This window comes from Podarcis gaigeae (assembly GCF_964106915.1).
Source record: "Podarcis gaigeae genome assembly, chromosome: 13".
In the NCBI taxonomy this organism is placed as follows: domain Eukaryota; kingdom Metazoa; phylum Chordata; class Lepidosauria; order Squamata; family Lacertidae; genus Podarcis; species Podarcis gaigeae.
In genome coordinates, this window is record NC_139689.1 from 52,696,494 (window position 1) to 52,722,178 (window position 25,685).

The following is a 25,685-nucleotide window of genomic DNA, read 5'->3' on the forward strand; positions in this document are numbered from 1 at the left end:
CATTCCTGCTTGTTTTACAGCTTTTGAAGTTGTCAGGAATGAGAAGGGCCCCCCGTGGGACTTGCATCATCATCTCCTCCCTCCCTCGCCTTGCCCAGACCCCCTTGCTTCTGATGCCGAATGATGCTGCTGCTCCAGAAAACAACGTTCCTTGCTCCAGAGCAGCTTCTAGAACAGCAGTCTGATTCCAGAGCCTCCTTCCTTGCGGAAACTTGAGTGCATCGGTTCCAAATGTGAACCCTAGAACACAGAAGCGCCACAGCTGGTTGGGATGCCAAAATCCTCTTGCATGAGCAGCAGGAGAGGAAAGTTGCTCCCTCTCACCTCAGGCAGTGCAGCTGTGCAGGCTAAGGGCCAACATATATGGGGAGCTATTTTGAATTCTTGCCAAATAGGTTTGCGCTGCTCGCGGCTTCCTTCCTGCCCCCTCTTAATCACATCCTCCGAGGAAACGCAAAGCGCTGCTTGAAAGCTAACGGACTCTCCCCATGGCCATTGCTGCAAGCGACGGCTGCCGAACAGTTTCTAGCAAGCATATTGTACCGAAATCCATGTCACGGCAAACCCAATGCGCACCCTATGCAGCGAGTTCCGGGTTTCTTCTGCACACAGAAAACCCTTCCGGGCTACTGGATGAAGCTCAGCTAAAGAGCCATTAAGATCTATGCACATCGAAGCAAGGGCGGGGTAAGGTTTTAGGGGGGGGGGGCGCGTTCATAGGCATGGAAAGCTGCGAGCTTCGTTCAGACTCGTTCACCCACCTGACTTGCCCATAGTCCCGTCCTGGATGCTGAGCTGCAGAATCGGCTCCTCTGGCTTTTTCTGCCCGCCGCCTGCAGCTTCCTGGCGCTGCTCTGAGCTGCTGCGTGAAGCAAGAGGCTGCGAACAATCAGAGAGCAATTGCCCATTCACAGGGCTCAAGCTGCCGGGTGATGCCTTATAAGGAATAAGGCCATTTGTTCCTTTCTCGAGGAGATGCTTCTCTGTGGGCAGGGAGGGATTATTTATCTTCTAGAATACTCAGCAACGCAGGAAAACACTACTGGATATGATTTTGCATACCAGTTTAATCAAGTAACAGAAAAGTTAGGCTTCACTCATTTGGGGTGGGTGGGGAGTGTGAAAAGTAATTGGAAACATGCTACATGCTTTGAATAGCAGCTGTTGAAGATTGTGGCAAGATGCACAGATTGTGGGGCCGCTACGTAATTTTAGACTTAATCCTTTTATGCCCCCCCCCAACTTTGGGTAGTGGTGTGTGGTGCTTCAGTTGCAAAGCACACAATAGTTGTTTATCTTCTCCCCATCCGTTCTTTACAGCAGTTTCCAGATTCCCGATACGCTAGAGCAAAAGCAGACAAAAGGCAGTGTGACAACGCAGATTTAAAGAAGAAAATATTCTGAGCATGTGCAGCTTCGCATTTTAAATTCACTTAAATCATTGCAACCATCGTGACTATGGGAATGAAACTGGCGCAAAATAAAACAATTGCCCTGATGCTAATGCATTTACTTGGGAATAAGCAGCGTTTTATTGTAGAAAAGGGGAACACGTTTTAAAAGTGAAAGTAATAGAATAAGCATCCAGCCACCAACATTCAGTCTTGGTTAACCCTGGCATACCCATGTACCAGCCTGGATTCTGACACAAGGCCTGATGCACCTGGAGAATGTCTGGAAACAAGTTATGAGGGACACTTAGAAGAACTGGGTGTGCACCACCAGGGGAAGATTAAGGAAAGACATGATAGCAGCCTTCAAGTACCTGAAGGCAGTCATGCAGAAGATGGAGCAGATTTGCTTCTAGGTGGTTATCAATTGTAGAGTCACTACTCCTCACAAATGCATGGTTTTTGCAGTGGACAAATTGCATTATTAGCATCAAAAGTGCCTGCCCACCCACAGCCCCCTTACTTTTCTGGAGAAAATCCACTATTGGGGAAAAAATGTTTTTCCTAGTTTAAGAGCTGAGACAGATATAGTTTTGGAGGCTAGGCTATACTTAAAAAATGTAAACTGCCAAGACAGAGGCTGAGCTATCTCAATCATTTTGACAAGTGGAGGTGGCTGACCACCTTTCCATCAGCTGGCGCCAATCACATGAGATCTGGTCAATCAACTTCAAAGGAAAGAATTGGGAGCACACTCCGGAGTCTTACTTTCAGGGGAGGAACTGCCATAACTTGAATCCCATGATGAAGTATTTCCTGAAGAGGAGAGAAAGTAATGAAAATGCCCAAAACCAACCTCAAAACTGTGAGAGTTTTTGCAGCAAACCTAACAATGTATAGTTTAATGCATGAAGTCCATAGAGCTGAATTTGCTAGAAAAAGTTCAACTAAGTCATGCCTCGTGGGCCAAATTGGAGCTTGTGTCAGGCCTGAAGGCCAGAGATTCCCCAAGATCCCTGCTCTCGAGGCAGGACCTACACCAGTAAACGTGGTGAAAACATGGCTCTCTATCCTTTGCACCTGATAGGTGGAGACAGACAGCCCTTGGAAGCTTCATCCTGTTGTTGTTGTTTAGTCGTTTAGTTGTGTCCGACTCTTCGTGACCCCATGGACCAGAGCACGCCAGGCATTCCTGTCTTCCACTGCCTCCCACAGTTTTGTCAAACTCATCCTGGTAGCTTCAATAACACTGTCCAACCATCTCATCCTCTGTCATCCCCTTCTCCTTGTGCCCTCCATCTTTCCCAACATCAGGGTCTTTTTCAGGGAATCTTCTCGATTCATGAGGTGGCCAAAGTATTGGAGCCTCAGCTTCATGATCTGTCCTTCCAGTGAGCACTCAGGGCTGATTTCCTTAAGAATGGATAGGTTTGATCTTCTTGCAGTCCATGGGTCTCTCATGAGTCTCTTCCAGCACCATAATGCAAAAGCATCAATTCTTTGGCGATCAGCCTTCTTTATGGTCCAGCTCTCACTTCCATACATCACTACTGGGAAAACCATAGCTTTAACTATATGGACCTTTGTTGGCAAGGTGATGTCTCTGCTTTTCAAGGGTCATCCTGTTACCCTAACCAATACCTGTTTGTAATGCAGTTTGGAGGGCATGAAGAAAGGAAGACCTGTGGTCTCACTCCCACAGTGCCCAACTGCCGTTTCCCAACTGTCACTGTGCCCAGCCTGGAATGTTCTGGCCCACACAGGTGACTCCGAGGACCGCGAACATCTTGCATGTCTGAGTCTCTCATCTCAGTGCCTCGCTTGCTTCACCTTGCCTGAGCTGCTTGTTTGGGTGGAGGGTTGCCTCCCATGTGTGAAAAGGAGAGAACGAAGGCCATGGTGGCAAGAAGAAGCCGTCCACGGCGTCGGCTTCGCCTGCTGAAGCTTGCTTTCGTGTTTCTGTTGTTGTTGCTCCCCCTCCTTTTCTCAGGGGCTGCCTGTAAGTGACAGAAGACCGGAGGAAGAGTGAGAGGGTTGAATCCCTTGCCATCCGCTGGGGATCCTCACCTCGCTTCATGAGTAGACCAGCCCTGAATAAAGATCTACATCAGGATTTGCTTCCCCTGTGGATCCTGCTGCCTGAGCAGGTTGCCTCACTGCAACTAGAATTTGAAACCATGGTTTGAAGCTGGATCCAAATGCTGGTGAAGAACTAACCATGCTTATGGTTGGTGCAGGAAGGATTGTGAAAACGGCATTAAATAAGGAAGAGCTTGGCTGGGGAGCAAAAGTGATTCAACAGCCTTAAGGAGAATGGCAATGGTGTTATGCTGGGAATAGGCATTTATAGTTGTTGCAAACTGCACACTTGCAAAACTCCATGTAGCCAGATAAGCATAAAATTAAATAGATGCAAATCACTAATTAATTTAATATAAATTGTTGAATATTCTCTAAGTTTTGTTTTGATGGGCTTTCCCCCCCTTTCTTTCTTTTTTTGTCGATGTTGCTCTAGCTGGAAATCCATGTTTTGTGAATAAAATGTGTCTGTTAAGAAAAAGGACGGTGCACTTGAAGAGGGAAACCAGAGATATACCAGCAGAGTCAGAGACTGAGTATGATAACACTTCATATGTCCCAGAAGACCTCCCAGCTTCAGATAACCAGATAACTGGAGCAGAAGAAAGAACTGGTAACTGAAATTGCTGCTTACACCTGTTGATTTCAGACAGTGGATTAAGCACTTTGAGCCTACTGCAATTTTGTTCTATTGCATGTCTCTCGTTACTTCCAACTCAATAGCTGTAACTGTAAAGATCACTGTTTAAAAACCCCAAGTTAGGAACTTTTTGGGTGTTCTAGAGTAGCTGTTTGTATCAGTGTATGTGGAACCAAGTAAAAGGATTAGGACAGGAATCAGGGAGTGAAACTTAGTGGCACAGTTACCAGGAAGTGAGTCAGTACAAACAGATACAGCAGGAAGGAGATAGAGAGTTTCGAGTTGGATGCCAAAGCTTGTTTTAGTAAAGTTCTTTGTTTTAAGGTACTTCTGCTTGATCATTTGGTTATATCTTATAGGTCGTTGTTAAGTTTGAATTGCATCTTACACTGTTTTTATTTTGGTTTTTGGCATTGCATTGCCTTTTATTTTCTTATGCGCTGCTTCCAGATTTTTGGGTGTTAAGTGGTTTACACTTATTGTTAATAAATCATCTGCAGTCTAACAATAAGCACATCAGGATCTAAGGTAACTGAAATGACTGCACTTAATTTTCTGTGTAGGACAGCACTGCCAGTATTTTGCAGGAGGAATTCTATGACGTAGTAGAACTTCAGATTTGCACAGTTAAAGAGCATTAAATCCCTCTGTTGCACCTGCACAATAAACCCACTTCTTAAAAAATGGACTCTTTGCAATCTGGCAAGAGATGGGGAAAATGCATTGGAAAGTGAGGGATTAACAGGAAGACGTGTGAACATCTCACAGACAAATCAGGATGAATGCAAGACTAATCCTTGTTCTACCCAATAAATTGGAACAAAGACTGGACGTAGCCCAGACACTGTGTGAGCAAGGCAGGATGAATGCTGAATAAGCAGGTCATCTAGATGGCTCTGATTTATCCATGCTAATTGTGACTTTTACTTACTGGTTTTCAAACTGCAGGCCCAGTTGTTGTCACGTCATATAATTGTTGTGGCTTTAACACAACAGTTTAAAAAGCCTTTTTTAAAAATGCTCAAGGGCTACAATTTGAGGTCAGCAAAAAGACCATTAACTACATACAGTGGTACCTCGGGTTAAGTACTTAATTCGTTCCGGAGGTCCGTTCTTAACCTGAAACTGTTCTTAACCTGAAGCACCACTTTAGCTAATGGGGCCTCAAGTTGCTGCCGCGCCGCCAGAGCACGATTTCTGTTCTCATCCTGAAGCAAAGTTCTTAACCCAAGGTACTATATTTCTGGGTTAGCAGAATCTGTAACCTGAAGTGTATGTAACTTGATGTACCACTGTATTGATGCAAAAAAGTAGCAAACCAGACCTTTTAGAACCTAGACAATGATTCAGGAGGGGGTGATTGAGATTGCAGAAGGGGGAGAGGGGGCTTAACGCTTTCCCATCTCACTGTTTCTTGCTCCACATCTTTCCCATTCTGAGCATATTTTCCTCAGTTGGGCTTCAGACGCAGGCCTGTAAATTTATGGGCAGAAAAATTGGTGGAGGGCATCCACTGCTGCAAAATAGAAGATAAGGAAAATGTTGTGCCTCTATTTCTGTTTCTCTGTTTACAGCTGCCCTCTCCCAAGTGAATGCTGCCATACATATATTTCCATGTAACATGTAATGTGTCCATTCACCAGTCATTCACTATTTTTAAATTCAGTGTTCTCATTGACTTCTTAGGGAAGAGTCACGCACTTTTATTGCAGTAGGCTAAGTAGGTATTACGCATCAAGGCTGTGTGGAATGCAATGTATTTTAATATTAAGTTTTATGTATTACTATATCTCATTCTAACTGGATTTTTTTTCTACTTCAGTTCCAGCGTACATTCTCATTTATTCAAACAGTTTAATTCTAAATTGTTTGACTGAAAAGCTATTAGTTGAGGGAATCGTTGATCCCAAATACGTATGGTCTGGTCCCCGAGGACAAATTACTAGAGGTAACTACAGTATAGTTTAATTGTGCATAAGTTAAGACTACAGTCGTTAGCACAGTTTCTAAAGAGTAAGCCCACTTCAATTCTGAGGCTCATTTCGGAGTAAACGTGCTTAGGATTATGCTGCATATTTTTTTAAAAAAATATTTAACTCTGATACAGTGGTACCTCACAAGACGAATGCCTCGTAAGACGAAAAACTCGCAAGACGAAAGAGTTTTTCGTTTTCTGAGTTGCTTCGCAAGACGAATTTCCTTATGGGCTTGCTTCGCAAGACGAAAACGTCTTGCAAGTTTCAATGCATTCCTATGGGAATTTGGTTTCAATGCATTCCTATGGGAATCCGTGCTTCGCAAGACGAAAAAACTCGCGGAACGAATTAATTTCGTCTTGCGAGGTACCACTGTATATGTATTTCTGTGCTGCTCTGATAAGCACAGACAGTCCTAAGAGCACTTCACTGAGGAAACGCTGGTGAGCTGTGATCCTGTATTTGCACCACAGCTGAAAGTTTGAGCAGCCACTGCGTGTTCCTTGAGGGGTCTCCCCTCATGCAATTCCTTCCTTCGAAGAGAAAGCCTAGGCAGGGCTTTGGGACCCTTTGTCCTTCCATCCCATCTTGGGGCAGCCCGTCCTGTTTTGCCACCTGAGGCAGAAGAGGAGAGTGCCACCCTGTGCACCTGCCGCCCCTTGCAAACCCCGCCATTGCCACATTAGGTGGCGTTGCGTGGCTTCTCCTCCCTTCTCTGGTGGCAGAGGGCCCTCCTTGGATTACGCCACCTCAGGTGCCTGCCTCGATTTGCCTCATGGTCCTGCCCACCCAGTGGCGTCGCAATGGGGGGGGGCAGGGAACAGTGCGCCCCGAGTGCCATGTCTGGGGGGGGTGACAAGAAGGCACCCCACAGGGGCTTGCAACGACGTGAACAGCCATTGCGCCACCATAAGCTGCATGTGGAGGGTTCTCCGTCCGTGGCTGCAGCCGCAAGCAGCACCGGCGGCAAACCGCTATGTACAGCACATGTGCGGAATCACATGTGCTGTATGCAATGACACCGCACATGTGCTTTACATAGTGGTTTGCCACCTGGGCTGCTCGAGTGCGGTGGGATCACTCTGTCGCTGCTACAGACGCATGTAGAGGATCCTCTGTTCTCTGCTGTAGTGGCAATGGAGGGATCCCGGAACCATCCATATGGCGCTGGAGCAGCGGTGCCAGCAAAGCACCATGTACAGGGCATGTGCAGCAGCGCTACATACGGCACATGCGTCGTACGTAGAGACGCCGCACATGTGCCCTACATAGCGACGCCCCTCCCCAGGTGTCACGACGCCTTCGTTCACCCCTGTGCCCGCCCCGGGTTAATATTCAGGAGCCCTTCCAGAAACAGCACTTTAGAATAGAGTTCAGGAGGCCCTAATCAGTTCCGCCAAGAAATGTAGTTATGGCTTTGTCCATTCTTTGTCTTTTGTCTCTTCTGAGAGCAAAACATCCATGATGAGAGTGAGTAGCAAGAAGCAGCTTGCATTTATTTTTATATGGCCTGGCCATATAAGGGAGGGTGTTTGTCATGTGACTTGCTCCCAGATAGGTGGGTACCTTAAGGTTTTCATATGAAAACCTTAGCTGGTTTTCATATGACTTTTATGTGTTTATGGGGTTGTTTATAGGATGGCTGCCTACATTCTAAAGAAAGATGGTTGTTGAGTTACATGTCCACTTAGCCGGTGCTCAGCTGGGGGGGGGGCAGTGGTGGAGCAAGCCGATTGGGTGCCTGGGGTAGGCGCACATGCCCTGTGCCTAGGGGCAGGGCCAGCCGCCCTCATGGTGGGGTGAACTGGGGCAGGATGCTCCGTGGGGCCTCCAAGGAGTCTGCCTGCCTCCTCCCACTCAGCCACCCTACAGCTGGGGGGGGGAGGCAGCGGGCGGACCATTTGGGGCAGCATGGAGCCTGGGTGCCCAATCCACCGTGTCACTCCCAGGAGAGACACGTGGCTCAGGTGTGCTGCAGGCCCCACAGTGAGTGCCGCCCAGCATTTTGTCACCCTCCTCAGAGGTGACACCCAGGGTGACCCACCCCCACCACACACCCCTTCCTCTGCCCCTGGGGGGGGTCTCCTTTTGCTCTTTGTTTTGTTTTCTGCCTGGCTCTGGAGACCTTCAGACCCTGGAGCTCCATCGGGCTGTTGGTCAGGTGCTCCCGCTAGGGGGGCTGGGGGCTCTGAGCGACTTCCCTGGCTCTTGCACCAAGTGCCCCTGGATCCCCCCCAGTCATGGCGGTGGCGGTTTTGGTGGCTCAGGGACCAGCCAGGCAGCACAGTTGGTTCTGGCAATTCTCAAGAGCTCCACATGGCCGTGGCGCCCGCCATCTTGCCTTGAAGGAAGTCCATCGTTATGATTTATGATTAGTTAATTGACACTGGCATTGAGCATCCCGTTGCTGATATTTTGGGTGATGTGTTGTTATTTGCAGAATCACAGAGGTTTCTTTTAACGGATGATGGTAGCTTGCAGATTTATAATATTAAAGGCAGTGACTCTGGAGGTTACACTTGCAAAGTGAATTATATATACAAAGCTGAACAAATGACTACTGAAATCCATTTCATGGTTTATGGTAAGTAAGGTTTTAGTAATTTTAATTTTGTTGTTTTGCATCCATGGTATTAATTTGTAAAATACTCAGGAAAGCATGGAAATCTAGAACCCTTAAATATTATTGAAAAGAGTGATTTGAAAATAGTATCTTGAAAACCACAAAAATGTATTGGGCCTTACTAATTTCTTGGTTAAGTGTCCGCTAGCACCATCAGCTTGAGAAATAGTCAGGAAATATTTGGACTCTGCCCAGGCATTCTGGAAGTTTATTTAGTGTACGCACATGCAATTCAGGTACCTGGGGCAGGGCAAGGGGTGGGCAAACACTGAAGAAGGACAATAAAATTAAGCTAGAGTGCCACCTGGTGGAAATGCATTGTCTTACTCTGTGACTGCATTGTGTCTTATTAGTTGAGTGCAAAACCACATACCAAAACAATTGCTGATGAGTACATTTGCACTGCCTTGATCAGAAAACAAGATAAAACATCTCCAAGGGCAGATGACCTCCATCTTGGAGCCTCTATCTACATACAGTTTTAGAAATAATTGAGAACTAGTGACATATTGGGAACAGGAGATGGGCAAATTCTTTTTGTTGTTGTTATTAGAAATAATTTAATTTATAACCCGTCCTTCACCCTAAAGCCCCAGGATTTGTGTCTGTTCAGTGGCCAAGCAGACTTCCTTGAAAAGTAATGGACTTTTGTTTGTTAGAGGTTTGCAAGCTGCAGGTGACCGGTCACTCATCAGGGATGCTATAGCAGAGGTTAGGGAGTTGGGTACGGTTGGGGGAAAACTTATCCTGAGGGGTCATTTCCTAAGAGTAGAAGTTCTAGATTAAAACTGAGTAGAGGGAGAAGAATTATTTAATATACTAACTGTTCTGAAAAGCACAACAGCCTTAACATTTAGCAACTCCTACTCTGCAGCTGTGTGTAAATTCAGCAAATTAATTTTGACTGATAAACTTGGGAGGAACAAGAATTATTGGCGCACAACAGGGGGGGGGTCCCTGTCCTCAGTTTTCTAGAAGTGACTGAAACGTGGTGGAGTAATAGCCGTGGCTGCAGTACCTGTACTGATAGGGAAGCAGCAGCCAAGAAGATCTTTCACAGATCTCTGGCTATGTTCTTTATTCATTTAGGTCATACCAGCAAGATTCTTACGTGTCTTCACTTACAATAATTTCAAGAGATGTTTCTAACATCAGCACTTTCCCCCATAAAGACCAAGAAATATATTTTAAAAATTAGAATAATTGTATTATTTGTATGCCGCCCATCTGACTGGGTTGCCTTCGTTTATGCAAAGTCTAAGCGCTGGAAAGAACTATGGTGCATTCTCAGTAGGGGCAGAGCCTTGAGGATGGATGCTAAGCGGAATGGGCATGGGGGAAGATTCAAGGGCATTTTGGCTGCATGTGAAAATAATGTGCATGCACACACACCCCTCTCTGGCATATTTCAGCTCTTGGTATCTTCTGCTATCTTCAGAACCAGTGTTTCTTGCACCTGTTGGGCACGTGCCTCTTACCCAGTTCCACCCTTACAACAACAAGGATATTCGTAAGGATGAAGGACATCTGAAAAATATTTTAATAAATAGACAATGCAACACAAAAATACATTTGGTAACAATTAGAAACAAGCAAGGAATGAAAGAGTAAAAAGGAACATTCAGCCACATTATAGCCTCTTCTGCCGAGGTCATGCTGACTATAAGAGTGAGGCCAGAAGGAGCCAGGATTTCACTCTCTCTGTCTCTTTTCCTTCTGGTGTGGTGTTCTGTACATAGTATACTTAGTGTTAGCGTTTAGTCTTATTATAAGTTATTGTAAGTTTAAGTTGAGTCTGCTGCAGCTGGATTTCTTATGGACACTGCCAATCCTGAATCTTTTGGATTTGTGACCATTATGCTCATTTGCCTTCAGTAGCAATAAAGCAGTAAAGCTCTGCTGGTCTTATTTTTAGGGGGAATCCTGCAACGTGTTTGAGTTTTTGCTCTGCTAACTATGCGTTGGAGTTCTGTGCTGGATCAATATGAGTCGAATACATGACAGTTATTGCATAGTTGTGCCTCTAAAGCAATGGAAAGGCATGCAGGTGGTGCTGTGGGTTAAACCACAGAGCCTAGGGCTTGCCGATCAGCAGGTCAGCAGTTCAAATCCCTGCGACAGGGTGAGCTCCCGTTGCTCGGTCCCTGCTCCTGCCAGCCTAGCAGTTCAAAAGCACATCAGAGTACAAGTAATAAGTAGGTACCACTCCAGCGGGAAGGTAAGCGTCGTTTCCGTGCCCTGCTCTGGTTCGCCAGAAGTGGCTTAGTCCTGCTGGCCACATGACCCGGAAGCTGCACACCGGCTCCCTCGGCCAATAAAGCGAGATGAGCGCCGCAACCCCAGAGTCGGCCACGACTAGACCTAACAGTCAGGGGTCCCTTTACCTTTAAAGCAATGGAAAGGCATAATCCAATATGAGATAATATGAATCTATGGAAGAAACTGAACTTGCACTATAAGCACAATGTTTCTGTCTGAGGCAACAAGAACGAGAGAACCGTGTGGTGCCATAAGAACTAATAGCTGTGTTTTATGGATAAAGTTTTTGTAGACCTGAGGTCACACTTCGTCAGATGCATGAAGTATCTTCAGTTGACAGAAGATGACTTGCTTCTTATACCCATAAATGCTCCAACCAGGAATGCGTTAATGATTGAAATGGAGCCCATGAAGTCAATGGCAATTTTAGGCAAAGTTTATAGAAAGGAACCAATGTTCATTTTGGGTTGGACAGAGGTTTCTAGGACTGGATCTGAATGGAGCACAGGGCTCTTTTTCATGTCATTATGGGGGGGGGGAAATGTCCATAGGCATTAGGTCATGAGGGTCATTAATATCCCAGAAAATAAACGTTGCAACCAAATTGTCAGAAACTAGACACAGGTAACATATACACCCATGTCTGCGATTCGTCTTGCACAGTCGTAATACAGTCATACCTCGGGTTAAATATGCTTCAGGTTGAGCGTTTTCAAGTTATGCTCCGCAGGAACCCAGAAGTAACGGAGCACGTTACTTCCGGGTTTCGCCGCTCATGCATGCGCAGACACTCAAAATGACGTCGCGCGCATGTGCAGAAGCGGCAAAATGCGACCTGCGCACACGCAGACGCACAGACATGTGTTACATTTACTTCAGGATGCGAATGGGGCTCCAGAATGTATCCCATTCGTATCCAGAGGTACCACTGTATACTTCTCAATGATTGTTCAGGACACAACCTCTTTATATCTTTGGCTTCTCTCCTGTATTGCAGTTCAGTGCTAGTGTTTCCATTTTGCTTAGTTTTTGGTTTTATTTTATGATTTTTATGTGCTTTGCACCTGTTCTAATTGCAATATTTTGTGTCCGTTTGGTAAGGGCAGGCTGTAGGTATGTCTAAAAAGAAACCAATAAAATATTATGCTTAGGAATGCATTAGTCCTGGTGTTGGGTAATTCCTGTAGCATGTTAAGAGAGAATATTTTCCTTTTCTTAGTGTATCATATGCCAGAGAAGAGTCTCCGCCTGTCCTCTGAATTCACGGTTCAAACCTGTGAAACCAATGCGGTTGCTTCATTTGAAAAGCATTTCTTAAAGAAACTGGAGAGCTTAGTCTACAACTTGGGGTGTGAGATCAAGCAGTGGAGTACACAGTGTCATGCTTCTACAGACACACTGGAGAAGATAACACACAAGCTGACCTTTCAGTTTGTAGGTAAGGTGAAACCTTACTACTTCTTCAGTATTTTATTTTTGACCATTGTGTGCAAGAAAATACTGTAGGCAAGAGGCCTGGAGGGGGGCAACATGAGAACGGGCCTTTTCTGTGGTGACTCCCCACATGTGGAATGCTCTCTCTAGGGAGGCTCGCTTGGCACCACCATTACATACAGTGTCTTTAGGCGCCAGGTGAAAATATTCCTCTTCTCACAGGCCTTTGGCTGATTAAACAATATATGGCCTTTTAAACTGGGGTGGCGGTATTGTTTTTGCTTGTTACTATGATAAGTATTTTTGTATTTTTATATGCTAAACCACCCTGCTATCCTCAGATGAAATGCAGTATTTAATAATGATAGAAACAGAAATAATAGAAATAGAATAAAAGGAAATGCAGGCCAGCTATAGCACATTCTCTTTGTGAGACAACTGGCAACCAACCCAATCAGTTTGGGCACCAGGAGGTCATCAATTCAGGTGCCCAACTGTGTGCTGCCACCTTCTCCTTCTCCTCCTCCTCCTCCTCCTCCTCCTCCTCCTCCTCCTCCTCCTCCTTCTTCTTCTTCTTCTTCTTCTATAAATGGTGTTGTGGTTAGAGTGTTGGACTAGGACTTTTGGTGGGCTTCAAATTCCCACTTCAGGCACAAAAATCACATGGGTGACCTTGGGCCGCAGTCTCTCAGCTTAATCTGTCTAACCAGGTTTGTTGTGAGGATAAAATGGGGATGAGGAGAACATCAAGCACAACCTTGAGCTCCTTCGAGGAAGATGGGATATAAATGAAAGTATACACTCCTCCTTTTCCCCTGATATAAGGACTCAGGGCAGCTTACAGATAAATATAAGAAGAGCTAAAACGGGGGGGGGGGGGGGGGGAATCATTAAAAACAATTAAAAATTAAGAATATATATATATATATATATATATATATATATATATATATATAATGCATTAAAATCTATTAAAACCACACAAATCATTACTTTAAAAGCAGCACAGCTCCAGTCCTTTCGTTAAAAGCAGTCAGCTCCCAAAAGCCTGTTGGAATAGCAACAAGGAGGGAGCCAGTCTAGCTTCTCTAGGGAGGGAGTTTCAGAGTTGTCAGGAGCAACCACCAAGAAGGCCCTGTCCTGCGTCCCCCTGTGTCTGTGAGGGTGGTGGGACCGAGAGATGGGCCTTCCCTCAGAGACCTCAAAATCCAAGCAGGTTTGTGTGAGGGAATACAGTCTGATACAGGGCTGTAATTTACTTGTTGTTTTAAGATTTCTGCTGGGTGTTTATTGTTTAAGGAGCATTATGTTATGCCATGTATTGTTTTAAATGAGTTATGTATCCTGCCCTGAGACAAAGTGGTATAAGATGAGTTGTAAAATTTTGGAATAGATATATACAAGATCTATATACAATGAACCTAAAGAACTGGGGTCATATTATGCAATGATAGTTTTAAAATTGTAGCGTGCAAGAAGGTTGCTGCTATATAAAATATTGGCATTGCAGACAGATTATTACATGTGGTGAAGTCACCGTGTTGTAAGGCATGGGTTTTATCATGTGGGGATACTATTGGAAGAACATTTACATCACACAAAAGTTTTATTAAAGTAGAAAAATTGCTGCTTACTTTCTCTTAATTTGCAGTTTTCCCTTTAGCACTGACCACAGCAGACCTCTGTAGAAGTTCTCAATGTGAAAATTCCACCAGCAACATGAAGGAGGTGAAGTAAAATTATACCAAAGGTTCACAGTGCAATAATGGCCGTGATATTTTGCAGAACTTATGGCAAAAATAATAACTTATAAGTGTGCAAAATCAGGAGTGCCAACAATATTGTGGGGACCTGGTATACTGTATGTAGATTGAGCTCTGCTGCAGTCGCCAAAGAAGGCACAAATTTGCATAATATTTGTGTAATATTATCTCACATGCAAACTTGCACCCTCTTTTGCAGGTGGTGGTGGAGCTTACAAAAATAAATCAGGGGTCACATACAAATAATAAGATGTCCAACAGACAGAATATTAACAGGTGAAGCTTTCCCCATAACTGTCGTTCCATACTGTTTAATATCTGCCTGCCACATAGCTGTTAAAGCCACAAGAGTCCTCCAGTGCTAACCCCAAACCATGTAAAGAACTCATGTTTTGTGAGATGTAAATGAATTGTGTTATTGTGGGTCTTTCATCTGTTGATCACAGGCTGGCAGTACAGGTGGCAGCCATTTTGCACACATCCAGTTGACGCATGACTGCCGATGCGCAGGTCCTTTTGGACCCGGAAGAGGGCGGAATGGAGGGCAGGACAGGCTTACGCGCACTCTCCCTGACAATGTGCCATCACGCGCATGGCGCATGGGTGTGACATCACATGCCGGGCCCCCTCAGTCTTGGGCACAAGATGGCACTTCTGGCTTGTGTTGTGTTTTATCCACAGCCCACCGTGAATCTAGCTAGGTCACAGTTTGGTCTCTGTTAATGTGCAGCTCTTGTTAACTGTCACACTCCTAGGCCTATACCAAGATTAGTGAGTTCTTTGAAGTCGAAAACGCGAACTCCTCTCACAGTGATTATTCAAGTTACCTTCATGGTACACTGAATGCAGTTAAAGTAGACCACTGCAAGCCAGGATTTGGGAAGATCATAAATGCCCTCAGCAATAACACAGAGTGCCCAGGGTGTTGTGGTGAGTTTCCAGAGTCTGTATGTTAAAAAAAATACTGCTGACTAATTTTCATGAAATGTAGTTTCTTGCTGATTTCCCCCCTCACCTATTTTTCTTCTTTCAATTTTTAAAATTGGAAACAAATTTCTTTGGGTACGGAGATCATTATGACAAAAACACATTATTGCAATAAGGGGGAAAGAATGAACATTAGTGCCCACCTGTCAATCACTAACCTAACAGGTAATGGCCACCAGGACTTCAAGGCACCATGCAGGGCCTCTGAGAAGCAGGCTGGATGTCACTGCCTGTTGATGGGCAGTGAATTCAAGGCTGTTTTCTGCAGGGATCGGCTGTGTGACCAAGTTCCCTGTGGGGAACTCAGTCTTGGAGCTGATCCAGCCATATCTCTACCTGCCTCACACCATGCAAAGGCATGGTTTTGGGAAAACTGCTTCATGGGCAAAATTGGGAGCTATGCTCTCAGTGTTTTGCTTACTTATAACAAATGAGTGCTGATTTTGTTTATGTAACTCACCTACAGCCGTACCTTGTTTTGCAACCGGGATCCATTCCGGAGCCCTGGTCACTAGCCAAAAAGGATGCAGGGCAAAGCACTGCATCTGTGCATGTGCGCGGAGTGGTTTGTGCTTCTGCACATGTGCGAAGCGCAATTTGGTGCTTCTGCGCATGCGTGAGCAGGAAACCCAGAAGTAACCCATTCCGGTACTTCTGGGTTTCCCATGGACATTCGCTGGAATGGACGCTAGACGTTCGCAGAAGTATTAATGTACTCAGTCTTTGCAAAATTGTCTCTGTGGGCAGATATGTGTGGCTAAATACCCCAATGAGGTTGTACATTTCCCTATGTAGAGGGAGATGCAAAGGACCCATTTCTGAAATTACTGTGACATGGAGCACCAGGCGGCATGTCTAGTCACATCAGTGTAATGTCTGAAGCTGGACATTCAGCCTGCCATGAATGGAAGTCAAAAGCAGGCTAATAATTTCTCATAAATTTAAGTGAATGAGAGCCGTAGTAATTTTGTGTGTGTTGCCCCTATGTCTTTTATTTTTGGATAGTCACCTGCCCGCCAGGTAGATTCAGTGCAGAATATGGTACCATCTGCACTCTGTGTCCTGCTGGATCCTACAATGAAAACTATGGTCAAGCAGCATGTGAAAATTGTCCCAAAACACAAAGCAGTGATGGTGAGGGTGCAAAGACAGGAAGAAGTTGTCATAGTAAGTAGCTTATCTTCACAGGCATGTGGTCATACCATGGGCAAAATTTCCTTATTGTGGCCAAGTTGTTCTGACACTCGATAACATTTAGGCATTGGCAAATTAGACAGTTTGCTTTACTATAACCCACAGTGAGTAACTGTTGTGGGGATAAACCACCAGAGTGAAGTTTTTGATTGACAATTTTAGACCAGGCACTCTTGTGACAGTCTTGTTGCACTAGGAATATTAAACCAGGGGGATTTGAGTTTAGGCGATGCCAGAAGTTAAATGACCTGTGCCAGATCCATAATTCTACTGAGGGGAGATTGGCCTCTAGGCGTAATGATGCGTTTGGGACAGAGGATGGTACAGAAAAAAAATTGTCTTAAAACTTTGTTTGGACAGCAAATGGTGTATGGACAACCAGCCAATCGAATAGGTCAAAGTTTTCAAATATCTTGGCCTTATTTTCCAGTCCACGGGGTCATGGGGAGCGCACCAGAAATGTGCAAAAGAAAAAGCGTCCGAAAGCGCCAAAATTCTGACAAGCTTTTTCCACACAAAAGGTGACCAACAGATGCCCACAGTCCTGGAAGTGTTCCAAGCTAAACCCCTAGCACAGCTATTATATGGGGCTCAGATTTTTTCATGTAACTTCTCTTGGTGCACACAAAATCAGGCACTTCTTGTATGGAAATATGTGAACAGTTCACTCCCTGGAGAAATATTGACTGGCTGTAGCAGACTTCCCCCACATGGGTGGGGGAACCTATTAGAATGTCTGGTCCCCAGAAGCCTATGGAATCTCAAGGATTTCTGAATGCTCTAGGGTATTCTACCCCAGTGGTTCCTAGGTGTCAGCAACCCAGTTGGATGGGCAGGGTACAAGTAAATATTATATTTACTTGTGTGTATACACGCGCGCACACACACACACATATATATAAAATACAACAATAATAATAGCAACAACAATTATAATGGTTCTCCCTTGCCTCTGCTGCTGCCTCCTGCATCCAAAGTCACAGCAGCTCCCTGGCTCCACCCATGCAGTCCTCCACGGTTCTGGCAATGCTCTCCTCGCTTCCCTCCATCATTCTTGCCTCTGTCAGATCAGAGTGCCTGCTACCTCTCTGCTTAGTTGCTGGGCAGAGACTCAGCACCTGAGACTTGGCTTCATTGGTGTTGGCCTGACTCTCAGTTGACTTCAGCTGGTGGTGAGTCATGAGCTCTCAATCTTGCACGCCTTCATAGCCACTGCCCCAACTGTTCTGCCCTCCTGATCCTCCTCCTGGCTCGGGCGTGAGGGAGTCAGGTTCTGCTAGTCATATGAAGGAAGAACTGTAGATTCCATTCAGGGGGAAAGGCTAGATAGCAAGCTGGACGGCACTGAACAACAGGAATCCCTGCTCAACTCTCCCTCTAGCTTAGCCTCTTCCAGCATGGTGCTCTTCAGGTGCTCCCATCATCTCTGAACCTTGCTGGAGATGATGGGGACTTGTGGTCCCTAATATCTGGATGGGACTGTGTTGGGGAAGTCTCCTCTAGCTCCTCACCACACACACTTTCCTGCCCGCCTTCACAGCTGTGGTGTTATGTGCCGAGAGAATTTGCAATACAAATCCACTTAAATTGCACAGCAGCAAGGCCCTGCCAAGGCTGATGGCCATCCTATGTCCCCTAGAGTAAGAGAGAGCAGCACAACCCAACAGAGAGGAAGAAGGGTGATGCTGCTGCCTTGGGACCTGCTGTTGTGTTCCAAAGAGGAGCGGTCTGAGGCATGAAGAAAAGAGGACAATGGGTGTGGGTGTGATGCTACCTCCCTTACCTACCTCGTGCTCTGAGGATCGGAACAAAGGTTGGAAGAGCATCCTTTTTGAGGCCCACTAGCAGGGGGCAGAGGTGGGCTGGCAAGCCCTTTTCAAGTGCTTGTGTGTGTGATGTTTGTCTATAGTCGCCATGCTAAATAGATCTCTGTTCTTGTTCATGTTTTTCAGAAATTCTACCAATGTGGATGGTTTTTTTAATATCTTCCGCAGGAACCAGTCTTATTCTTGTGACAATTTGGCTGTAAGTACCCTACTGTTTTACATTGAACGTATACTTTACATCTGTTTATCACCTCTAACCCCTGTGCCCTCCTGCACTGCAGGAGCTGAAGCCTCTTGCTGCTGGACACTTTAGGAAAATATGGCTTCCATAGCTATAGGTGTCATATATGTGATGCTACCCATGTGTATGAAGGCAGCTAGCAGTTTTATGCCTAGAATTTCTTAAAAAAGATTTGAATTAACTTCTGCTTTTCCTTTAAAAGCCCCTTACATTCCACACAGTTGTACAAAACTGCAGCACAAATCACAGAGCAGTTGCTGCACTGACTTTGAAACGACATCTTATGCTAGAAGTGGGGAAGGGGGTTCCTTTTCAGCCATGGGGCCACATTGCCTTCTGAGCAATCTTCTGGAGGTTGCCTGCCAGCAGCAGGCAGGGCCAGAGGCGGAAGGGAACAGACCAATGAATGGAAACACTGCCTTGCCACAGTAGGCTGCTTTCTGCAGATGCTCACACAGCCTTCCTCACCCTCAATCCAAACTAGCAGGAGGCCTGGCCAGAGTTCAAGCATGTATTTGAGCCAGGCAAACGCACTCAAGCATGGTCGTGTGGCCCAGGGAGAGTTGCAAAGGCTAGATAGAGACCTGGAGGGCCACATTTGGCCCCTGAGTCTGAGGACCCCCAGCCTGTGCTTAAGAGATCTGTTATCAGTTCTCCCAACATTTTGATTTTAACTTTAAAGCAGCCAAAGCTTGAACTGGCCAGCAGCACTGATAATGGGCATTAGTTCCTCCCCTGCCCTATTCTGTTTAAGCAAAGAGGATTGGGAAAATGGAATGGGGCAGACTTCTCCAAGCTCCTCCAGCTCTTTTGAATTACCACTCCCGTCAGCCTGTGATCCTTGCCTAGGGTGGCCTTATTTCAGTTAGGCAACTCCACTCTGGTTTCTGTCCTTCAAATCACCAGCTCCCAGTGTTGCTTTGTAACAAGGGAATGAGCCATAGGTCTTTTCCTACACTTTTGTGTAGAACTTTCAGCTGATGTCCAGGGTCACATTGAAAGCACATGGCCTCCCTTGAAAAAACCTGGGAACTGTAGTTTGATAAGGGTGCTGGGAGTTATAGGTCTGCGAGGAGTAAACTAGTTTCCAGAATTCTTTGGGGGAGAAGCCATGGGCCTGAAATGTATGGTGTATATATGACCCTAGTTCACTATGACGGCCAAGGATGGGGTGGGGAAAGGGTGGTGAACTATCAAAAAGTAAATGAAGAAAATCAACTGCCCTGAATTTCCTTTTCCTTGGTAGAGATGTATGTGCTGGTGTCTGGCATGACTCCCATCTGTTTCAGGGGGAATAATGTCAATATCATGCTGATTGAGAATTCTTCATCATTCATGAAAGCGCTGTGCTATAATAGTGGAATTTGGAAGCTGCACTTAACTTTCTGTGCTGCTGATGTGTCTATTTGTTTTTACATGATTACACTTTATGTAATTCATTAAACTGTGTATGAACAATTTGTGAGCTTTCGCCACAGCAGGGTAAGTGTATCTTACGGGAGAGGTGGGAAATCTGTGGTCTTACTGGAGGTTACTGGACTCCCATTAGCCCCAACCAGAATGGTCAGTGTTTGGAGATGTGGTCCAGTAACATTTGGAAGGCCACAAATCTCCCTCCCCATCATACAGCTTGACCCCAAACCCCTTTATACTTAAGTCCCTTTCATTCCCAAATGAATTACTTAGCAGTGGATAGGAAGTATGTTCACCTGTAATACCAGACCTGACTAATTTTTTCCACATCTCTCACACAGCATCATAAGTAGGTGCTGCAAAAAAACAATAGCTGCTCAATACATCAGAGAAGCAGAATCTGGACTTAAGAGGCGGCTGCAGGCATTTGCGAATATTGCAAGTGATGCAGAAGTACAAGAGCAAAGAAGCAAACTAAGCCCCATCAAAATGCACAGAAACAAAGTTGATTTTCTAGAAGATGAATCGGTGGGATTGTTAAGCAACGACGAAGCGACAGAACCACCCACCACTGCTGGTACAAGTCCATCACCTGTCCAAACAGGACTAAGCGATTTAGAAAGTAGCTTTGAAGACAAGTCAATACCCACGCTGGACAATGACAATTTTATTCCAAAGGACCTGCCACCCAACCAGCAGAGATTAGTTGACATAATGAAGCACAATCTGCCCTAGCTGCTGTAAGGTTCTTCACAGCTTTGCATAAACCTACAATTAGGAAACAGAGGAACTTCCTAAACAATATTCGCAAGAAAGCTGAAAAATGAGCTTGCTTAGTGCTTGCAATTGGGAAGCAATTTTCAGTCACTCTATTTCTGGAGAGCATTTCAGCAGGATAATATAGCTTCAAGAGGGCAGTGCATTGAAGTACACTCATTCCCCCCCCCTCAAACTGGCAAACTGTCCAGTTTAGCAGATAATGGAAATTGTTGAAGAAGCTTCCTTTACAAAGAACTTGCTACAGAGCCCAAGAATAATCTAGACCAAAAGCGATGCTGAGTTTAGAACTATTGTATTCTGTAAGCCAAGGGGAAAATGTAAGGATATACCATATACAATACTATAATCTCTGTGTATTCTATGTGATTTGCATTGTGTATTGCTAGTAGTAGTTAGAAGAATATGTTCAAAATGCTTAATCTGAAGCAACGTGACTTGGGCCCATATCATAATACTGAAAAGTCTAAGAGCCTGTTAGAGAAAAGAACCCCTTGAATAAATTGTCTAATATTGTTATCTGCTTTGCTGCTTGTAATGCATGCAGTCTAAACCAAATAATACCAGTATTAGCAGCCACTAGCATAGTGGGACCATAGATTGCTTGGCAAATGACAGGGCAACCCCTGCTTCACCCTATACAGACTTGAAACCTTGTTTGCCTTTGACCCATTGTTCTGCTAAAAGAAGGAGAAAACGTACAGTGGAACCCACAATCCCTTAATGTCCTGGAGGGGGAAATGAGCTACTGCTCACAGGTGTTTTTAAATATTTTGTCAAAGTATTTCATAAATTATCTTGAAATCTCGTAATGTACTGAATTCCAAATCACATTTACACATGCAACCTAAGCCCTTAAGCTCATGCATGGAAACATTCCCACTTTTCACTTCAGCTCCTCATGCTCCGGGGCTGCTACTGAGCCAAATTTCAGAATCAGCATTTGGGCAGGGGGCTGAAGTGCTACGTATTATGGGTGATAGGAAGATGCTAAAGGAGCAGAACAGCACCTAAAATCCATGCAGAGAATGTTTGAGCTCTCGGAAATCAGCTGACACAGAGGTTTTTACCTTTTTCTTCAGTTCCACCCTGGCCTGTGGAATGAATTGATTTTTTTCTGCACACTGGGCAGTGTGAGTTAATGCAGAAGAGGACAGGGCTCTTTACTGTTAATAACTGGGATTTTGTGGGAAAGAAAAAGGATTTTGAAGGGGCAACATGTAAGCATGAGAAACAGCATCTGCTGAAATTTCTCTTAACACATGTATTAAAGTTACAGGGTACAAGTTTCCCTATGCTGCATGACTAAGGTAGTAGCTCTTTTCTGAGGCCTTGCCATTCCACACCTCCTTTACTTACCAGATTTTCTACAATACTGTTTCCCCCTTCTATGTAAAACCATGTAAAAGGTAAAACCAGCCAACCCATAGCAGTAGGAATGCAATTCAGAGCACACCATTTAAGGGCGCATGTGCATAATAGATTTTTCCTTTAGTACTGTGCTCACTTTAGTATTAGTCCCTATTCAGTGAAACAGCCCATCTCACATAGTGGACTGGGGTGCTGTTGCTTTGATGCAGAATAATACGTGATTGTCTCCCCCCCCCCCTCCCTTTTGGGTCTCCTCCAGCAGCATAAGAGAAGATGCTGGTTATCCAACAGCTGCCTATTGTTTTCTAGAAATGAAAGTTCCAGTATTCAAGTATGCCATTTTATACCTTCTATGAAGTTGCCACATTTTTAAAGGACACGTGAGAAAATAAAAAATATTTTTATTAAAATAAAGGTTTTCATATTGCATTGCAAAGACTTTTTTTCTTTTTGTAAGAATACAAAACACTTGCCACGACATTTGACAACACAGAAACGTTGAAATTAATTTTCAGTTCCTCCTTTTAAAGTTCAACAATTTGGCAAAGACGATGCAACCTGTATACACTTCAAAAGTTGGCTATCATAATACTGATACAAAATACTTCATGTAGATAAGGTTCAGGTGCACAAGAACAGGGCACAACCCAGCAGATGGGTCTCCCGGGAATGCCATCCTGAAGTGAATAGGAGCTGGGCAAGAGCTCAGATTTACTTCAAATAGGCTTCTACCGAAGATCTTCCCACTGGATTGAGCCCCAAGAATTAAAACATATGCTTTGTATAAAATATGAACACACTAAAGTGTAAATTTAGATAGTATGCAAATACTGATATATTTAGAATGACATATAAATAGCTTGAATTCTTCATAACTTTGCTTTTATAAAAAAAAGGTCAAGAGAATACTGCATTTGCATCTGTATATTGCATACATTTTTTATGTAAGAAAGATGCTAGCTTAAAACATGATTGACATTGCGGGAGGGATACTCTGCAAAACCCTTCTTTGCATGTAGAATTTTACACAAACATGCTACTCTTTGCAGAATTAGGCTCATGGCTATATTCTTCATAATAAAATATAGAATGTATTTACAGTTGAGTTATTCAGTTCATTTTTTTGGTAAGTTAAGTAGCAGCAATTGGTTTCACTTAGAAATTTTTGTTTTAAAATATTCTGAATGATATACCTCTAAGTCAGGGGTTGCTAATCTTTTTTGGCTTGAGGGTCACATTCACTTCTGGCCAACCCACCCGGGGCTGCATGGCAATAGTGGGTGTGGCCACCCTACACTCACACATGCGCACACAAACATGCATACACAGAGAACCTCCCTTCTCCTTGGCTGATCTGTGTAGACCAGCTGACGGGAAGGGCTATTCCCTGCTCCTCACCCATCACCTTCTTGATCTGATGACTGGGGAGGGGTGATCTCCTTCCACATCAAGGCCCGTTGGGGAGGTTTAAACCTCTGCCCACCTCAGCCCCATGTCTGCATTATCCCCACCCCCTGCTTCCTGGTTTTTGCCGCCAGCATAATTGGTACGGTGTTGGGGAGCACAGATAAATTTGCTTGGGGACTGTACCCAGCCCCCGCCAAGGGGCTGGTCTTTAGCCACCACCCCCCTTAGTAATAGACAAATATTGTATAAAATTATTGCAAAGTTTCGGTTGGGGGGGGGCTTGCATAACGATTTCCTCTTACATGGAAATCAAAATAGCTTCCTTGATCCAACAGTTCCTTTGCCTTCACAACAGGTGTTCTGTCCCTGGGAACTGGACAGAGCAAGAGACCAATCTAGCAGGCCCATAAGTAAGCGTAGGGTGCTGATTTGTGTGTGTAGTTTATCTATGTGGCTGTGAAGGAACATTGGCAGAGACACGTGCTCCCAAACCACCCTTGCATAGATAAAAGTGCACACTGTCGACCAACTTTTGATATAGGGAGGAATGCATAGCCCTGTATGCTGCATGAGACCTATTTTGTCTTGTTTCCCACCCCTCCAAAGATAGGGGGCCAGCTAGTGCAGGAAGGCTGCAGTCCCCCAAGGCTGAGCCTCCCAGTCACTAGCTGGCCTCCTCCACTCAAAAGGAACAGGAGGTCACAGGAAGTGAAAAACTTCTGTTTCCACTGCAGTTATAGTTCTGCTCACCATCTTCTTATACATGTTGTTGATTCCAACTTCCATCAACCCCAGCCAGCATGGTCAGTGGCCAGGGGTGACAGGAAATGTAATTCAACAAATTCTGGAGGGCCATAGGTTCCCTATCCCTGTTTTAGCAAATGCAAGGGTAAGGCAAGGCTCCTAAATGTGAAACCTGACTTGTACCGCATTGTAAGCACCATGCAACTTAGTGTGACTTACTTCCAAATAACCGTGCATAGTTAAGCTTCTTCAATCCCTACTGGCTTGAGTGCTGGATTGCAGTTTAAGGCTTGAGACAGAGGATGTTTTTTCCTCCATATAGTTGAAAGCGGTATGCTAGCACTTTAACTGTCCAGTCAGTCATTTCTTTTGTCTTGCTACCATGTGCACTCAACACGTTTTCCTGATTTTGGAAGCATTGCAAAATTCTCCAAAACTGTTTGACCAAAAATGACAAGAGGATCAAAAGAAACGAATGCACACACTTCAGACAGAGCCTTCAACTCAGGGCAGGGGGAATCGGTCTCCTAGGTAAATTGTACATTATTGCTGGCGCTGTGTGGAGTAATCACTTTGGTCATATAGTTTCCTCTCAGAAACATTATTAATGTTACATTATTAATACACCGTTAAGTTCTGAATGTCTTTCGCAAATCAAATTACAAACCTCACTTGCCACTACGTATTAAATATTGTGGCTGTGAAAGTGAGCACAAGGCTCCAGAAGAAAGTACACTGTGCTTGCATAACCAGGCTGCAAGAAGACGACATCTTGCGTGAAACCTCCGCCTGGGCTGCGATAAGTGCTGAAAGTGGCACATGGGATGCTAGAGCAGGACTGTCAGAGTTGATCAGCGATTCTATCTTTTCTGCTTCTTTATTGCAGGCTTCAATCTAGGGAAAAGCAAAAGTGAGCTTCCAAAGTATCTTTCTACTACGTAAAACATACAGTAGCTTTTTTTTCTTACCGTATCCCCTCTCCCCCAATTTCAGATGGCATCCTTAAATGCTCTGGTCCAGGTGTAGAGAACATGGCGCCCTCCAGGCATTGTTGGGCTACAACTCCCATCATCTCTGACCCGTGGTCATGCTGGCTGGGGCTGATGGGAGTGGGAGTCCAACAATGCCTGCAGAGCACCACGTTAGGTACCCCAGGATAAATTACCTTATCCTGACAGAAGTCAGGGAATAGAAGTCAGTTTCTCGAGTATATACTTTGAAGTTTGCAAGACATCCTCAGAGCACATCTAATGCAATCCCGATAAGCATCAGCTAGTCATAAAAGTGGTCCACAATTTGCTAGCTATAGAAACCATAAAATCAGTTTGTTTGTTTGTTTGTTTGTTTGTTTGTTTGTTTGTTTGTTTCTTAGACCAGAGGCACTCTGAGTTTTATTCATTTCTTACTTCCTAAAAAGAACTGGGATTCTGCACCTGCACCAAGCCTGATGAGGAATGGCTGAAGGAGTTGGGTATGTTTAGCCTGAAAAAGAGGAGACTGAGAGGAGATATGGTAGTCATCCTCAAATACCTCAAGGGCTGCCACATGGAAAAGGGAACA

General features: G+C 44.8%; 3 protein-coding genes across 10 annotated transcripts in view; 1 reads left to right on the plus strand and 2 right to left on the minus strand.

Moving 5' to 3' along the window:
• GLIPR2 (GLI pathogenesis related 2) overlaps positions 1-5,562 on the minus strand; it is a 27,183-nt gene extending 21,621 nt beyond the window's left edge. The window contains exons 1-2 of the mRNA XM_083709969.1: positions 5,519-5,562; positions 762-2,207 (exon numbers count right to left, since the gene is read on the minus strand). Of these exons, the coding sequence (XP_083566095.1) occupies positions 762-774 (13 nt within the window). The 5' untranslated portion in view covers positions 775-2,207; positions 5,519-5,562. The remainder of the gene's footprint in view (positions 1-761; positions 2,208-5,518) is intronic.
• On the plus strand, positions 2,983-21,119 carry LOC310830042 (zona pellucida-binding protein 2-like). Of its 5 annotated transcripts, none has more exons than XM_083709492.1 (10): positions 2,983-3,154; positions 3,907-4,083; positions 5,933-6,058; positions 8,527-8,670; positions 12,188-12,406; positions 14,054-14,130; positions 14,921-15,095; positions 16,158-16,319; positions 18,299-18,371; positions 20,168-21,119. In XM_083709492.1, exons 1-10 carry the CDS (start codon positions 3,058-3,060, stop codon positions 20,559-20,561), a joined length of 1,644 nt encoding a protein of 547 aa, XP_083565618.1. In that variant the 5' UTR covers positions 2,983-3,057; the 3' UTR covers positions 20,562-21,119. The 5 variants fall into 5 exon arrangements, 3 of the variants coding, with proteins under 3 accessions (XP_083565618.1, XP_083565617.1, XP_083565619.1); XM_083709491.1 differs by having other exon boundaries at positions 3,151-3,390; XR_014557467.1 differs by lacking the exons at positions 2,983-3,154; positions 14,054-14,130 and adding exons at positions 3,161-3,390; positions 14,365-14,441.
• A 1,239-nt stretch (positions 21,120-22,358) lies between these two features.
• RECK (reversion inducing cysteine rich protein with kazal motifs) overlaps positions 22,359-25,685 on the minus strand; it is a 43,028-nt gene continuing 39,701 nt past the window's right edge. For all 4 annotated transcript variants that reach the window (XM_083709161.1, XM_083709163.1, XM_083709162.1 and 1 more), the window contains one exon: positions 22,359-25,019. In XM_083709161.1, coding sequence (XP_083565287.1) covers positions 24,804-25,019 — 216 coding nt within the window. In that variant the 3' untranslated portion in view covers positions 22,359-24,803. The remainder of the gene's footprint in view (positions 25,020-25,685) is intronic.